This window comes from Heterodontus francisci, chromosome 3 (genome assembly GCF_036365525.1).
Source record: "Heterodontus francisci isolate sHetFra1 chromosome 3, sHetFra1.hap1, whole genome shotgun sequence".
In the NCBI taxonomy this organism is placed as follows: domain Eukaryota; kingdom Metazoa; phylum Chordata; class Chondrichthyes; order Heterodontiformes; family Heterodontidae; genus Heterodontus; species Heterodontus francisci.
This window is the reverse complement of record NC_090373.1, coordinates 212,292,829-212,309,621: the sequence shown is the minus strand read 5'-3', so window position 1 is coordinate 212,309,621 and position 16,793 is coordinate 212,292,829. Positions and strand designations below refer to the sequence as shown.

The following is a 16,793-nucleotide window of genomic DNA, read 5'->3' as shown; positions in this document are numbered from 1 at the left end:
TTCGATGGGCCGAAGAGCCTCTTCTGCATTGTATTATTCTGTGATTCTGTGAAGAGTGAAAGGTAAGGGAACCAAGAACAGGTCTCCTTGGATGATTAAGGAGATAGAGATTTTGATGAAAGAAAAAAAAGAGGGTGTATGATGCATATTAGGTGAATTCTACAAGTGAGAACCAAATACAATAATTGAGAGGGAGAAGAGGAAAATAAGACTGAAAGAGAGAATATGAGAATAGAATGGTAGTTAACATAAAAGGGAACCCCAAAAATCATCTACTGGCATGCAAATAGTAAGCGGGTAGTAAGAGATGGAGCGTGCACTATTGGGGACCAAGAGCATAATAAATGCTTAGAGGCACAGGGCAAGGTTAGAATATTTAATGAGTACTTTGCATCAGTGTTTACTACGGAAGAGGAATCTGACAAAATATCAGTAGAAGCAGAGAGAGTAGAGGCAATGGATAGGGCAAAAATTGAGAGGGAGGAGGTACTGGAAAGGCTGACTATGCTTGTGGTAGCTAAGTCACCTGGTCCAGATGGCTTGTATCCCAGGTTTTTTTTATTCATTCATGGGATGTGGGCATCGCTGGCCAGGACAGCATTTATTGCCCAACCCTAATTGCCCTTGAACTGAGTGGCTTGCTGGGCCATTTCAGAGGGCATGTAAGAGTCAACCACATTGCTGTGGATTTGGAGTCACATGTAGGCCAGACCAGGTAAGGACAGCAGATTTCCTTCCCTAAAGGACATTAGTGAACCAGATGGGTTTTTACAACAATCGACAATGGTTTCATGGCCATCATTAGACTAGCTTTTTAATTCCAGATTTATTAATTGAATTCAAATTCCACTTTCTGCTGTGGTGGGATTTGAACCCATGTCCCCAGAGCAATATCCTGGGTCTCTGGGTTACTAGTCCAGTGACAATACCACTACGCCACCGCCTCCCCGTTGGGTTGCTAAAGGAAGTGCGGATGGAGATAGTGGAAGGGCTTGTTATAATCTTTCAATCTACCCTGGATATGGGGGAGGTGCTAGAGGATTGGAGATGTGACACCCTTATTCAAGAAAGGGTGTAAGGACAGTCCTAGTAACTACAGGCCAGTTAATTTAACATCAGTGGTGGGTAAGGTTTTAGAAACAATAATCAGGGGAAAAAATCAAAAGACACTTGGAGAGATTTGAGTTAATTAACGAGAGCCAGCACAGATTTGTAAAAGGCAGATCATGCTTGACTAACCAAATTTAATTTTTTTGTTGAAGTAACAAGAAAGTAGATGAAGGGAATGCAGTGGATGTTATCTCTGAGTTTTAAGAAAGCATTAGATAAAGCACCACATAAAAGGCTGGTTCACAAAATTGAGGCTCATGGAATAGGAGGGTCAGTGTTCAGTTGGATAAAAAATTGGCTTAAGGACAGAAAACAGTGAGTCGTGGAAAATGGTTGTTTTTCAGACTGGAGGATGTTAGACAGTGGTGTTCCCCAAGTGTCAGTGCTAGGACCACTTTTTTTTTGATATTTATATATATATATATATATATATATATATATATAAATGACTTGGATCTTTGAATACATGGTAAAATTTCAAAATTTGCCGAGATACCAAACTTGCAGGAGTGGCAAACAGTGAGGATGATGCAAGCTGCCTGCAACAGTTCACAGATAGGCTAGAAGAATGCGCAGACAGGTGGCAGATGGAATTTAATACAGACAAATGTGAGGTGATGCACTTTGGCAGAAGGAATAGGGTGAGAAAATATAGACTTAATGACACAGTTCTAAAGAGTGTGCAGGATAGAGGGACCTGGGGGGGTCTAAGCATCAATCTTTGAAGGTGGCAGGACATATTGAGCGAGTGGTCAGCAAAGCATATGGGATCTTGGACTTCATAAATAGAGGCACTGAGTACAAAAGCAAGGAAGTTATGCTGAACCTTTACAAAACTCTGGTTAGGCCCCATCTCGAGTACTGCATCCAGTTCTGGTCACCACACTTCAGGAAGGATGTGAGGGTCATTGAGAGGGTGCAGAGGAGATTTACCAGAATGGTTCCAGGGATGAGGGAGTTTTAGTTACAATGTTAGGTTGGAAAAGCTGGGGTTGCTCTCCCTGGAGCAAAGATTGAGGGGAGATTTGATAGAGATGTACAAGGTTATGACAGGCTTAGATAAGTTAGACAAGGAAAAACTGTTGCCATTAACTGATGGTACAAGGTCTAGGTGACAGATTGAAGGTTTTGGGCAAGAGATGCAGAAGGGATATGAGGAAGAACTTTTTTACACAGTGAGTGGTAATGACCTGGAACTCACTGTCCATGAGGATGGTGGCAGCAGAGACAATCAATCATTTCAAAAGGAAATTAGATGTGCAGTTGAAAGAATTAAATTTGCAGGGCTACAGGGATCGAGCAAGGGAGTGGAGCTTTCCGGATTGCTCGGCGGACAGATGGCATGGACTTGAAGGGCTGAAAGCCCTCCTTCTATGCCATAAATCTCTCAACATGATTAAGTGACTGGGATTTCTAGTTGGCAATGCGGGCAGCCCACATTGGCCTGGACCTTGTTCTCGTCACACATCTGGAAGGTGCTGTCAAAGGAGCCTTGGTGCGTTGCTGCAGTGCATCTTGTAGATGGTACACACTGCTGCCACTGTGCATTGGTGGTGGAGGGAGTAAATGTTTAAGGTTGTGGACGGGATGCCCATCCAGCAGGCTGCTTTGTCCTGGATGGTGTCAAGCCTCTTGAGTGTTGTTGGAGCTGCACCCATCCAGGCAAGACAGTATTCCATCACACTCCTGACTTGTGCCTTGTAGATGGTGCAGAGGCTTTGGGGAGTCAGGAGGTGAGTTACTCGCCGCAGGATTCCTAGCCTCTGACCTACTCTAGTAGCCACGGTATTTATATGGCTACTGCAGTTCAGTTTCTGGTCAATGGTAACCCCTGTAATGTTGATAGTGGGGGATTCAGCGATTGTAATGCCATTGAATGTCAAGGGTAGATGGTTAGATTCTCTCTTGTTGGAGATGGTCATTGCCTGGCATTTGTGCAGCACGAATGTTACTTGCTACTTATCAGCTCAAGCCTGGATATTGTCCAGGTCTTGCTGCATTTCTACACGGACTGCTTCAGTATCTGAGGAGTTGTAAATGGTGCTGAACACTGTGAAATCACTAATGAACATTCCCACTTCTGATCTTATGATGGAGGGAAGGTCACTGATGAAGCAGTTGAAGAAGGTTGGGCCTAGGACACTACCCTGATGAACTCCTGCAGTGATGTCCTGGAGCTCAGATGATTGACCTCCAACAATCTTTGTGCCAGGTATGCCTCCAACCAGCGGAGAGTTTTCCCCGATACCCATGAACTTCAGTTTTGCTAGGGCTCCTTGATGCCACACTCGGTCAAATGCTGCCTCAATGTCAAGGGCAGTCACTCTCACCTCACCTCTGGATTTCAGCTCTTTTGTCCATGCTTGCACTAAGGCTGTAATGAGGTCTGGAGCTGTGTGGCCCTGGCAGAACCCAAACTGAGCATCACATGGAGCAGGTTGTTGCTGAGAAAGTGCTGTTTGTTAGCACTGTTGACGACACCTTCCATCACTTTGCTGATGATCGAGAGTAGACTGATGGGGTGGTATTTGATCAGATTGGATTGGTCCTGTCGGGTAGATGCCAGTGTTGTAGCTGTACTGGAACAGCTTTGCTAGGGCACAAGTCTTCAGTACTACCTGTCGGGATGTTGTCAAGGCCCATAGCCTTTTCAGTATCCAGTGCCTTCAGCCATTTCGTGATATCACAAGGAGTGAATCAAATTGCTGAAGACTGGCATCTATGACCTCAGGAGGAGGCCGAGATGGATCATCCACTTGGCATTTCTGGCTGAAGTTGGTTGTAAAGTCTTCAGCCTTGTCTTTTGCACTGACATGCTGGGCTCCCCCATGATTGAAGATGGGGACATTTTTGGAGCCTCCTACTCCGGTTAGTTGTTGAATTGTCCACCATCATTCATAACTGGATGTGGCAGAATTGCAAAGCTTTGATCTGATCCATTGGTTATCAGATTGCTTAGCTCTGTCTATAGCTTCTGCAGTTTAACATGCATGTAGCCCTGTGTTGTAGCTTCACCAGGTTGGCAATTGATTTTTAGGTATGCCTGGTGCTGCATCTGGCATGCAATCCTACGCTCCTCATTGAACTAAGATTGATTCCCTTGCTTGTTGGTAATAATAGTGAGGGATATGTCAGATCATAAGGTTACAGATTGTGGTGGAATACAATTCTGCTGATGCTGCAGGCCCACAGCACCTCACAGCTGCCTGGTTTCGAATTTTTAAATCTGTTCTGAATCTATCCCATTTAGCATGGAGCCTGCCCTCAATGTGAAGACGGGACTGCACAGTGGTCACTGTACCAATATTGTCATGGGCAGGTGCATCTGTGACAGGTAGATTTTGGTGAGGATAGGGTCAAGTAGTGTTTTCCCTATTGTTGGTTTTATCACCACCTGCCACAGACCCAGTCTGGCAGATATGTCTCTATATGTCCTTCAGGATTTAGCCAGCTCAGTCATCGGGGTGCTACCAAGCCACTCTTGGTGATGGATGTTGAAGTCCCGCACACAGACTACATTCTGTGCCCTTGCCACCCTCAATGCTTCTTCCCACTGCTGTTCAACATGGAGGAGCACTGATTTATCAGCTGAGGGAGGGCAGTATGTGGTAAACAGCAGGAGGTTTTCCTGCCCATGTTTGACCTGATGCCATGTCCAGAGTCAATACTGAGGGCCACCGCCTCCCAACTATAAACAGTGGAACAAGACATACCCAAGAATGGTGATGGAGGAGTCTGGGACATTGGCTGTAACGTATGATTTGGTGAGTATGACTATGTCAGGCTGCTGCTTGACTAGTCTGTGGGACAGCTCTCCCAATTTTGGCACAAGCCCCCAAATGTTAGTGAAGAGGATTGACAGTAGTGGCTGGGTAGGGTGTGCCTAGGTCGATGCTGGATAGTCCAACTAGTTTTATTGCTATTCTACTTTTCCATAGCATCGAGGGCAGTTAAGAGTCAACCACATTGCTATGGAATCATTTACAGGGCAGACTGGGTAAGAATGGCAGATTTCCTTCCCTAGGCAGCGCAGTGGTTAGCACCGCAGCCTCACAGCTCCAGCAACCCAGGTTCGATTCTGGGTACTGCCTGTGCGAAGTTTGCAAGTTCTCCCTGTGACCGCGTGGGTTTTCGCCGGGTGCTCTGGTTTCCTCCCACAGCCAAAGACTTGCAGGTTGATAGGTAAATTGGCCATTATAAATTGCCCCTAGTATAGGTAGGGGAATTGAGGGAAGGTGGGGATGTGAGAGGGTAATAGGATTAGTATAAAAGGGTGGTTGATGGTCGGCACAGACTCGATGGGCCGAAGGGCCTGCTTCAGTGCTGTATCTCCAAATAAATAAAATAAAGGGCATTAGTGAACCAGATGGGTTTCCATGACAATCATTGGTAGTTTTGTGGTTACTATTTGAGACAAGCTTTTTACTCAAGATTAACTTAATTAACTGATTTTAAATGCCCCCAGCTGCTGTGGTGGGATCTGAACTCATGTCTTTGAGTCATTAGTCCAGGCCTCTGTATTACTGTCCTGTTACACTCCCACTATGCTACCATTCCCAGTACTGAGGAACGTGTGCTCGCAGTTATAAAGGTCACACCATTATTCTCCTGTGAAGAAAGCATGAATATTTTCATCCACTGAATATTTATGATATAAGCTAATTTTCTGAACCCCATTTGGAAATATGGACTTTGGGACTGCCAATCCTCGGCTCCTGTCCATGTTAAAGTGTGACGGAGCAGTCACCAGTAACCTCAGCTTCTGACCATACCAGAACATCTGGACCTAGGGTGGTATCAACTGGTGCAAGTATCTTTCGTGGTGGGGAGGATTGGGGGTGCGGGGGCAGGGGCAGTGCTTATTTGGGGGTTCTGGCGGGCGCAAACCTTGGGAGGGGGAAAACACTGCTCATTGCCCAGATGTTTGTAAAATTTCACCCAACTGGTCCTCTTTATAGGGATAGAAACAAGAAATGCTGGAACCACTCAGCAGGTCTGGCAGCATCTGTGGAAAGAGAGCAGAGTTAACATTTCAGGTCAGTGACCCTTCAGAACCTTTATAGGGAGCTTGATATGAATCTTAGTGCTGCAATTCTTATGGAGGTGCACGACAGGAGGCAGGCCAGGTACTCAGGTCATTTTCTGGTTGGCAAGATGTAAGGAGTGATATGCTGCAGGGATCAGTGCTGGGGCCTCAACATTTTTACAATTTATATAAATGACTTGGATGAAGGGACCGAAAGTATGGTTGCGAAATTTGCTGATAACACAAAGATAGTTAGGAAAGTAACTTGTGAAGAGGACATAAAGAGGCTACAAAGGGATATAGATAGGTTAAGTGAGTGGGCAAAGGTCTAGTAAATAGGGTATAATGTGGGAAAATATTAAATTGTCCATTTTAGCAGGAAGAATAAAAAAGAAGCATATTATCTAAATGATGAGAGATTGCAGAGCTCTGAGATGCAGAGGGATCTGGGTGTCCTCATGCATGAATCGCAAAAGGTTAGTAAGCAGGTACAGCACGTAATTAGGAAAACTAATAGAATGTTCTCATTTATTGCGAGGGGAATTGAATACAAAAGTAGGGAGGTTATGCTTCAGTTATGCAGGGCATTGGTGAGACCACATCTGGAGTATTGTGTACAGTATTGGTCTCCTTATTTAAGGAAGCATGTAAATGCGTTTGAAGCAGTTCAGAGAAGGTTTACTGGACTAATACCTGGAATGGGTGGGTTGTCTTATGAGAAAAGGTTGGACAGGCTAGGCTTGTATCCGCTGGAGTTTAGAAGAGTAAGAGGCGACTTGATTGAAACATATAACATTCTGAGGGGTCTTGACAGGGTGGACGTGGAAAGGATGTTTCCTCTTGTGGAAGGATCGAGAACTAGGGGTCACTGTTTGGAAATAAGGGGTCGCCCATTTAAGACAGAGATGAGGAGAAATTTTTTCTCTTAGAGGGTCGTGAGTCTTTGGAACTCTCTTCCTCAAAAGGCAGTGGAAGCAGTCTTTGAATATTTTTAAGGCAGAGGTAGATAGATTCTTGATAAACAAGGAGGTGAAAGATTATTGGGGGGAGGCGGGAAAGTGGAGTTGAGGTTACAGTCAGATCAGCCATGATCTGTTCAATGGCGGAGCAGGCTCAAAGGCCGAGTGGCCTACTCCTGCTCCTAATTCATATGTTCGTATGTTAACGGATCCTGGTGTCCAAGCTGCTGGGAAGCAGTGAGGGTAGGGCCACGGGAATTATCACCGCAGGGTCCTTCCCCAACTGAGGCCGTTAGGACCTCTGTGCAAAATTGGTAGGCTGCAGATCTCTGGGTAGAAAGATCTCTGATGTAAAAGGATGTCTCTGAACGGACAGAGGGCATTCTGAAGGGGAAGGGTGAACAGCCAGAGGTTGTGGTACACATCGGTACCAATGACATAGGCAGGAAGAGTGATGAGGTCCTGCAGCGGGAGTTTAGGGAGTTAGGTAGTAAGTTAATAAACAGGACCTCCAGGGTTGTAATCTCTGGATTACTCCCTGTGCCACGTGCCAGTGAGGCTAGAAATAGGAAGATAGTGCAGCTAAACACGTGGCTGAGCAGCTGGTGCAGAAGGGAGGGTTTCAGATATCTGGACCATTGAGCTCTCTTCAGGGACAGATGGGACCTGTACAAGAAGGACGGATTGCATCTAAACTGGAATGGCACTAATATCCTGGCTGCAAGGTTTGATAGCGTCACTCGGGAGGGTTTAAACTAGTGTGGCAGGGGGGTGGGAACCAGAGCAGTAGGACAGCTAGTGAAGTAAATGAAAAGGACATAGTAAATAAGGCCAGTAGGACGAAGAGGAAGAGCAGGCAGGGAGATGTTGCTGAGCACAGCGGGACTGGTGGTCTGAAGTGCATTTGTTTCAATGCGAGAAGTATAACAGGTAAGGCAGATGAACTTAGAGCTTGGATTAGTACTTGGAAATATGATGTTGTTGCTATTACAGAGACTTGGTTGAGGGAAGGGCAGGATTGGCAGCTAAACGTTCCGGGATTTAGAAGCTTCAGGCGGGATAGAGGGGGATGTAAAAGGGGTGGGGGAGTTGCATTACTGGTTAAGGAGAATATCACAGCTGTACTGTGGGAGGACACCTTGGAGGGGTCATGCAGCGAGGCAATATGGGTGGAGCTCAGGAATAGGAAGGGTGCAGTCACGATGTTGGGGGTTTACTACAGGCCTCCCAACAGCCAGCGGGAGGTAGAGGAGCAGATATGTAGACAGATTTTGGAAAGATGTGAAGGTAACAGGGTTGTTGTGGTGGGTGATTTTAACTTCCCCAATATTGACTGGAACTCACTTAGTGCTTGGGGCTTGGATGGGGCAGAATTTGTGAGGAGCATCCAGGTGGGCCTCTTGAAACAGTATGTAGATAGTCCAACTAGGGATGGGGCCATTCTGGACCTGGTATTGGGGAATGAGCCTGGCCAGGTGGTCGAAGTTTCAGTGGGGGAGCATTTCGGGAGCAGTGACCATAATTCCATAAGTTTTAAGGTACTTGTGGATAAGGAAAAGAGTAGTCCTCGGGTGAAGGTTCTAAATTGGGGGAAGACTAATTATAACAATATTAGGCAGGAACTGAAGAATTTAGATTGGGGGCGGCTGTTTGAGGGTAAATCAACATCTGACATGTGGGAGTCTTTCAAACGTCAGCTGATTAGAATCCAGGACCAGCATGTTCCTGTGAGGAAGAAAGACAAGTTTGGCAAGTTTCGGGAAGCTTGGATACCGCGGGATATTGTGAGCCTAGTCAAAAAGAAAAAGGAAGCATTTGTAAGGGCTGGAAGGCTAGGAACAGATGAAGCACTTGAGGAATACAAAGACAGTAGGAAGGAACTTAAGCAAGGAGTTCGGAGGGCTAAAAGGGGTCATGAAAAGTCATTGGCAAACAGGATTAAGGAAAATCCCAAGGCTTTTTACACATATATAAAGAGCAAGAGGGTAACCAGGCAAAGGGGTGGCCCACTCAAGGACAGAGATGGGAATCTATGCGTGGAGCCAGAGGAAATGGGTGAGGTGCTAAATGAGTACTTTGCATCAGTATTCACCAAGGAGAAGGACTTGGTGGATGATGAGCCTAGGGAAGGGAGTGCAGATAGTCTCAGTCATCTCATTATCAAAAAGGAGGTGGTGTTGGGTGTCTTGCAAAGCATTAAGGTAGATAAGTCCCCAGGGCCTGATTGGATCTACCCTACAATACTGAGGGAGGCAAGGGAAGAAATTGCTGGGGCATTGACAGAAATCTTTGCATTCTCATTGGCTACAGGTGAGGTCCCAGAGGACTGGAGAATAGCCAATGTTGTTCCTTTGTTTAAGAAGGGTAGCAAGGATAATCCAGGAAATTATAGGCTGGTGAGCCTTACGTCAGTGGTAGGGAAATTATTAGAGAGGATTCTTCGGGACAGGATTTACTCTCAGTTGGAAACAAACGAACTTATTAGCGAGAGACAGCATGGTTTTGTGAAGGGGAGGTCGTGTCTTACGAATTTGATTGAGTTTTTTGAGGAAGTGACGAAGATGATTGATGAAGGAAGGGCAGTGGATGTTATCTATATGGACTTTAGTAAAGCCTTTGACAAGGGCCCGCATGGCAGACTGGTGCAAAAGGTGAAGTCACACGGGATCAGAGGTGAGCTGGCAAGATGGAGCTAGGTAGCAGATTAAAAAGCAGGGCCTCAAAGGTTGTAATCTCTGGATTACTCCCGGTGCCACGTGCTAGCGAGTATAGGAATAGGAGGATAGAGCAGATGAATGCGTGGCTGAGGAGACGGTGCAGGAGGGAGGGCTTTAGGTTCCTGGATTCTTGGGTCTGTTTCTGGCAAAGGTGCAACCTGCACAGGTTGGACGGGATGTACCTTTGACAAGGTCCCTCATGGCAGACTGGTACAAAAGGTGAAGTCACATGGGATCAGAGGTGAGCTGGCAAGATGGATACAGAACTGGCTCAGTCATTGAAGACAGAGGGTAGCATGGAAGGGTGCTTTTCTGAATGGAGGGATGTGACGAGAGGTGTTCCGCAGGGATCAGTGCTGGGACCTTTGCTGTTTGTAGTATATATAAATGATTTGGAGGAAAATATAGCTGGTCTGATTAGTAAGTTTGCGGACGACACAAAGGTTGGTGGAGTTGCGGATAATGATGAGGATTGTCAGAGGATACAGCAGGATATAGATCGGTTGGAGACTTGGGCGGAGAAATGGCAGATGGAGTTTGATCCGGACAAATGTGAGGTAATGCATTTTGGAAGGTCTAATGCAGGTGGGAGGTATACAGTAAATGGCAGAACCCTTAGGAGTATTGACAGGCAGAGAGATCTGGGCGGACAGGTCCACAGGTCACTGAAAGTGGCAACGCAGGTGGATAAGGTAGTCAAGAAGGCATACGGCATGCTTGCCTTCATCGGTCGGGGCATAGAGTATAAAAATTGGCAAGTCATGTTGCAGCTGTACAGAACCTTAGTTAGGCTACACTTAGAATATTGCGTGCAATTCTGGTCGCCACACTACCAGAAGGACGTGGAGGCTTTGGAGAGGGTACAGATGAGGTTTACCAGGATGTTGCCTGGTCTGGAGGGCATTAGCTATGAGGAGAGGTTGGATAAACTCGGATTGTTTTCATTGGAACGACGGAGGTGGAGGGGCGACATGATAGAGGTTTACAAAGTTATGAGCAGCATGAACAGAGTGGATAGTCTTTTTCCCAGGGTGGAAGAGTCAGTTGCTAGGGGACATAGGTTTAAGGTGCGAGGGGCAAAGTTTAGAGGGGATGTGCGAGGCAAGTTTTTTACACAGAGGTGGTGAGTGCCTGGAACTTGCTGCCAGGGGAGATGGTGGAAGCAGATACGATAGCGACGTTGAAGAGACATCTTGACAAATATATGAATAGGAAGGGAATAGAGGGATATGGTCCCCGGAAGAGCAGAAGGTGTTAGTTTCGGCAGGCATCAAGATCGGTGCAGGCTTGGAGGGCCGAATGACCGTTCCTGTGCTGTACTGTTCTTTGTTTCCTGCAACTCGCACCTCCAGCTTGTGCCCCTGAGCTGGTTTTGGAGCTGAGAATGCTTGACCCCTGAGAGCGCTGACACTGCGATCGAATCTCTTTACCTGGCTGGGAACTGCATCGTCACTGCCTTCCTGCTCAGAGGAAAAACTGTCGTCCTCTTCCTCAGAATAATTATCAATATCCGGAGATCGATCTGCAAGATGTTGAACAAGATATATTTTAGAACACAGCAGTCAATGAGTTGATTGTCTCCTTCTGCACCTTTGCAGGCTTTCCTGCAATACAAGCACTCCTGGCTAAGATAACAGGCTGGAGTAATGCATCTACACTGCTATGGACAGTTCTGCACATCCAGCCTCTCGGAGCTTCCCGAGTAAAATTTCAAATTTGCTGATGATACCAAACTTAGAGCAGTGACAGACAGTGAGGATGATACCAATCAACTGCAACAGGACACAGACAGGCGAGCAGAATGGGCAAACAAGTAACAGATGGAATTTAATACAAAGAAATGGGCAGTGATGCATTTTGGCAGAAGGGCTAGGGAGAAACAATATAGATTAAATCACACAGTTCCACAGTATGTGCAGGAACAAAGGGACCTAGGGGTGCATGTGTATCTCTCTTTGAAGGTGGCAGGACATATTGGAGTGGTTAGCAAAGCATATGGGATCTTGGGCTACATAAATAGAGACATGGAATACAAAAGGAGGGAATTAATGCTGAACCTTTATAAAGCTCTGGTAAGGCCCCAACTAGAGTATTACATCCAGTTCTGGTCACCACACTTTAGAAAGGATGTGAGGGTCCGAGAGAGGGTACAGAGGAGATTTACCAGGGAAGGGGGATTTTAGTTACAAGCTTAGGTTGGAGAAGCTGGGGTTGTTCTCCTTGGAGCAAAGGAGCTTGAGGGGAGATTGGTAGCGGGGTACAAGATTATGACAGGTTTAGGTGGGTGGACAGGAAAAGCTGTTCCAATAAGCTGATGGTACAAGGACCAGGGAACTCAGATTTAAGGTTTTGCCCAAGAGATGCAGGGGAGATGTGAGGAAGAACATTTTTACACAGTGAGTGGTAATGACCTGGAACACACCGCCCATGAGAATGGTGGAAACGGAAATGATAAATTATTTCAAAAGGAAATTGGATGGGCACTCGAAGGAAATAAAATTACAGGTATATGGGGATAGAGCTGGGGAATGGGACTGACTGGATTGTTGTACAGAAAGCCAGCATGGATTTGATGAGCAGAATGGCCTCCATCTATGCCGTTATGACTCTAAGACTCTATCAGGCTTACTCCCTTTCAACGAGTCAGAGGGGCAGTACTGAGGCAACACTACACTGTTGTAGGGTCAGTACTGAGGCAGTGCTGCACTGTCTGAGGGGAAGTACTGAGGGAGTGCTGCACTGTCTGAGGGGAAGTACTGAGGGAATGCTGCACTGTCAGAGGGGTAATACAGTGTGAGCACTGCACTGTCGGCGGGGCAGTACTGATGGAGTGCTGCACTGTTGCAGGGGCAGTCCTGAGGCAGTGCTACACTGTCAGAGTTGCAGTGCTGAGGGAGTGCTGCACTGTTGGAGGGGAAGTACTGAGGGAGTGCTGCACTGTTGCAGGGGCAGTGCTGAGGGAGTGCTGCACTGTTGGAGGGGTATTACTGAGTGAGCACTGCACTGTCAGAGGGGCAATTTTGGGGGAGCGCTGCACTGCTGAAGGTGCAAGCTCTCAGATGAGGCATTAAACGCATCAGGTATACGTAAAAGATCCCATGACACTGTCAAAGAAGAGCGGGGTGTTTTCCAAATTGCCTGGCCAATATTCATCCCTTAACCAATGTCACCAAAGACAGATTAAACAACTAACTGGAGGAGGTGGCTCCACAAATATCCCCATCCTCAATGATGGGGGAGCCCAGCATCGCAGTGGGAAAGATAAGGCTGAAGCATTTGCAACAATCTTCAGCCAGAAGTGCCGAGTTGATGATCCATCTCGGCCTCCTCCTGAAGTCCCCAGCATCACAGATGCCAGACTTCAGCCAATTCGATTCACTCTGCGTGATATCAAGACACGACTGAAGGCACTGGATACTGCAAAGGCTATGGGCCCTGACAATATTCCGGCAATAGTACTGAAGACCTGTGCTCCAGAACTTGCCATGCCCCTAGCCAAGCTGTTCCAGTACAGCGACAACACTGGCATCTACCCGGCAATGTGGAAAATTGCCCAGGTATGTCCTGGACACAAAAAGCAGGACAAGTTCAAGCAGGACAATTACCGCCCCATCAGCCTACTCTCTATCATCAGTAAGGTGATGGAAATCATCAACAGTGCCATCAAGCGGCACTTGCTTAACAATAACCTGCTCAGTGATGCTCAGTTTGGGTCTCGCCAGGGCCACTCAGCTCCTGACCTCATAACAGCCTTGGTTCAAACATGGACAAAAGAGCTGAACTCAAGAGGTGAGGTGAGAGCGATTGCCCTTGACATCAAGGCAACATTTGACCGAGTATGGCATCAAGGAGCCCTAGCAAAACGGTCAATGGGAATCAGGGGGAAAACCGTCCGCTGGTTGGAGTCATAACTAGCGCAAAGGAAGATGGTTGTGGTTGGTGGAGGTCAATCATCTGAGCTCCAGGACATCACTGCAGGAGTTTCTCAGGGTAGTGTCCTAGGCCCAATGATCTTCAGCTGCTTCATCAATGACCTTCCTTCAATCATAAGGTCAGATGTTCGCTGATGATTGCACAATGTTCAGCACCATTCATGACTCCTTAGATACTGAAGCAGTCCGTGTAGAAATGCAGCAAGACCTGGACAATATCCTTGTCCAAGTGGCTTGGACAATATGGCTTGGGCTGATAAGTGGCAAATAGCATTCGCACCACACAAGTGCCAGGCAATGACCATCTCCAACAAGAGAGAATCTAACTATCTCCCCTTGACATTCAATGGCATTACCATTGCTGAATCCCCCACTATCAACAACCTAGGGGCTACCATTGACCAGAAACTGAAATGGAGTATCTCCTTCTTCTTTGACCTCCTTGTCTCGGGAGACAATGGGTAAGCGCCTGGAGGTGGTCAGTGGTTTGTGGAGCAGCGCCTGGAGTGGCTATAAAGACCAATACTAGACAAACAGACTCTTCCACAGGTGCTGCAGATAAAATTGGTTGTCGGGGCTGTTACAGAGTTGGCTCTCCCCTTGCGCTTCTGTCTTTTTTCCTGCCAACTGCTAAGTCTCTTCGACTCGCCACACTTGAGCCCCGCCTTTATGGCTGCCCGCCAGCTCTGGCGATCGCTGGCAACTGACTCCCACGACCTGTGATCAATGTTACAGGACTTAATGTCGCGTTTGCAGACGTCTTTAAAGCGGAGACATGGACGGCCGGTAGGTCTGATAACAGTGGCGAGCTCGCTGTACAATGTGTCCTTGGGGATCCTGCCATCTTCCATGCGGCTCACATGGCCATGCCACTTCAAGCTCCGCTGACTCAGCAGTGTGTATAAGCTGGGGATGTTGGCTGCCTCGAGGACTACTGTGTTGGAGATGCGGTCCTGCCACCTGATGCCAAGGATTCTCCGGAGGCAGCAAAAATGGAATAAATTGAGACGTCGCTTTTGGCTGACATACTTTGTCCAGGCCTGGCTGCCGTAGAGCAAGGTACTGAGGACACAGGCTTGATACACTCGGACTTTTGTGTTCCGTGTCAGTGCGCCATTTTCCCACACTCTCTTGGCCAGTCTGGACATCGCAGTGGAAGCTTTTCCCATGCGCTTGTTGATTTCTGCATCGAGAAACAGGTTACTGGTGATAGCTCAGCCCAGGTAGGTGAACTCTTGAACCACTTCCAGAGCGTGGTCGCCGATATTGATGGATGCAGCATTTCTGACGTCCTGCCCCATGATGTTCGTTTTCTTGAGGCTGATGGGTAGGCCAAATTCGTTGCAGGCAGCCGCAAACCTGTTGATGATTCTCTGCAGACACTCTTCAGTGTGAGATGTTAATGCAGCATCGTCAGCACAGAGGAGTTCCCTGATGGGGACTTTCTGTACTTTGGTCTTCGCTCTTAGGCGGGCAAGGTTGAACAACCTGCCACCTGAACTTCTGTGGAGGAAAATTACTTCTTCTGAAGACTTGAATGCGTGTGAGAGCAGCAGGGAGAAGAAAATCCCAAACTGGAGTAGCCATATAAATACCATGGCTACAAGAGCAGGTCAGCGGCTAGGAATCCTGAGGCGAGTAACTCACCTCCTGACTCCCCAAAGCCTGTCAACCATCTACAAAGCACAAGTCAGGAGTGTAATGGAATACTCTCCACTTGCCTGGATGGGTGAAGCTCCAACAACACAAGAAGCTCGACACCATCCAGGACAAAGCAGCCCTCCTGATTGGCACCCCTACAAACATTCATTCCCCCACCACCGACGCACAGTGGCAGCAGTGTGTACCATCTACAAGATGCACTGTAGCAACGCACCAAAGCTCCTTATATAGCACCTTCCAAACCCACGATCTCTGCCAGCTAGAAGGACAAGGGCAGCAAATGCATGGGAACACCACCACCTGCAAGTTCACCTCCAAGTCACACACCAACCTGACTTGGAACTATATCACTATTCCTACAATGTCGCAGGGTCAAAATCCTGGGACTCCCTTCCGAACAGCACTGTGGGTGTACCTACCCCACATGGACTGCAGTGGTTCAAGAAGGCAGTTCACCACCACATTCTCAAGGACAATTAGAGATGGGGAATAAATGTTGGCCTGGCCAACGACGCCCACATCCCATGAATGAATTTTTAATAAAAGATTAACTGATCATGTGCTTCATTTGTTTAGGCACAATTTGGGCACCATATTTCTGTCTATTAAAAGAATTTCAAAAATAGTTCACTGCCTGTGATAAAAGTTGGGACATCCCAAGGATATGAATGGCAGTATATCAATGACAAATATTTTTCAAGCCCACGTTGAACTCTCACTGTGGGCGCTGGGTGAATTACTCAGTGTGCGGGCGCTGGATGAGTAACTCAGTGCGTGGGCGCTGGGTGAGTAACTCAGTGCGTGGGCGCTGGGTGAGTAACTCAGTGCGTGGGCGCTGGGTGAATTACTCAGTGCGTGGGCGCTGGTGAGTTACTGAGTGCGTGGGCGCAGGTGAATTACTCAGTGTGCGGGCGCTGGATGAGTAACTCAGTGCGTGGGCGCTGGGTGAGTTACTCAGTGCGTGGCCGCTGGATGAGAAACTCAGTGCGTGGGCGCTGGGTGAGTTACTCAGTGCGTGGGCGCTGGTGAGTTACTGAGTGTGTGGGCGCTGGGTGAATTACTCAGTGGACGCTGGGTTAAGTACTCAGTGTGTGGGCACTGAACAAAACGAAGAACAAAGATAATTACAGAACAGGAACAGGCCCTTCGGCCCTCCAAGCCTGCGCCGATCCAGATCCTCAATCTAAACATGTCGCCTATTTTCTAAGGGTCTGTATCTCTTTACTTCCTGCCCATTCATGTTTCTGTCTAGATACATCTTAAAAGTTGCTATCGTGCCCGCGTCTACCACCTCCGCTGGTAATGCGTTCCAGGCACCCACCACCCTCTGCGTAAAGAACTTTCCACGCAGATCCACCCTAAATTTTTTCCCCTTTCACTTTGAACT

The 16,793-nt window shown here is 47.3% G+C and overlaps 1 protein-coding gene across 2 annotated transcripts in view; it reads right to left on the bottom strand.

Moving 5' to 3' along the window:
* The window catches only part of si:ch211-126j24.1 (phosphofurin acidic cluster sorting protein 1), an 862,277-nt gene that overhangs the window by 540,487 nt on the left and 304,997 nt on the right, over positions 1-16,793 (bottom strand). For both annotated transcript variants that reach the window (XM_068028323.1, XM_068028324.1), the window contains exon 6: positions 11,243-11,334. In XM_068028323.1, the coding sequence (XP_067884424.1) occupies positions 11,243-11,334 (92 nt within the window). The remainder of the gene's footprint in view (positions 1-11,242; positions 11,335-16,793) is intronic.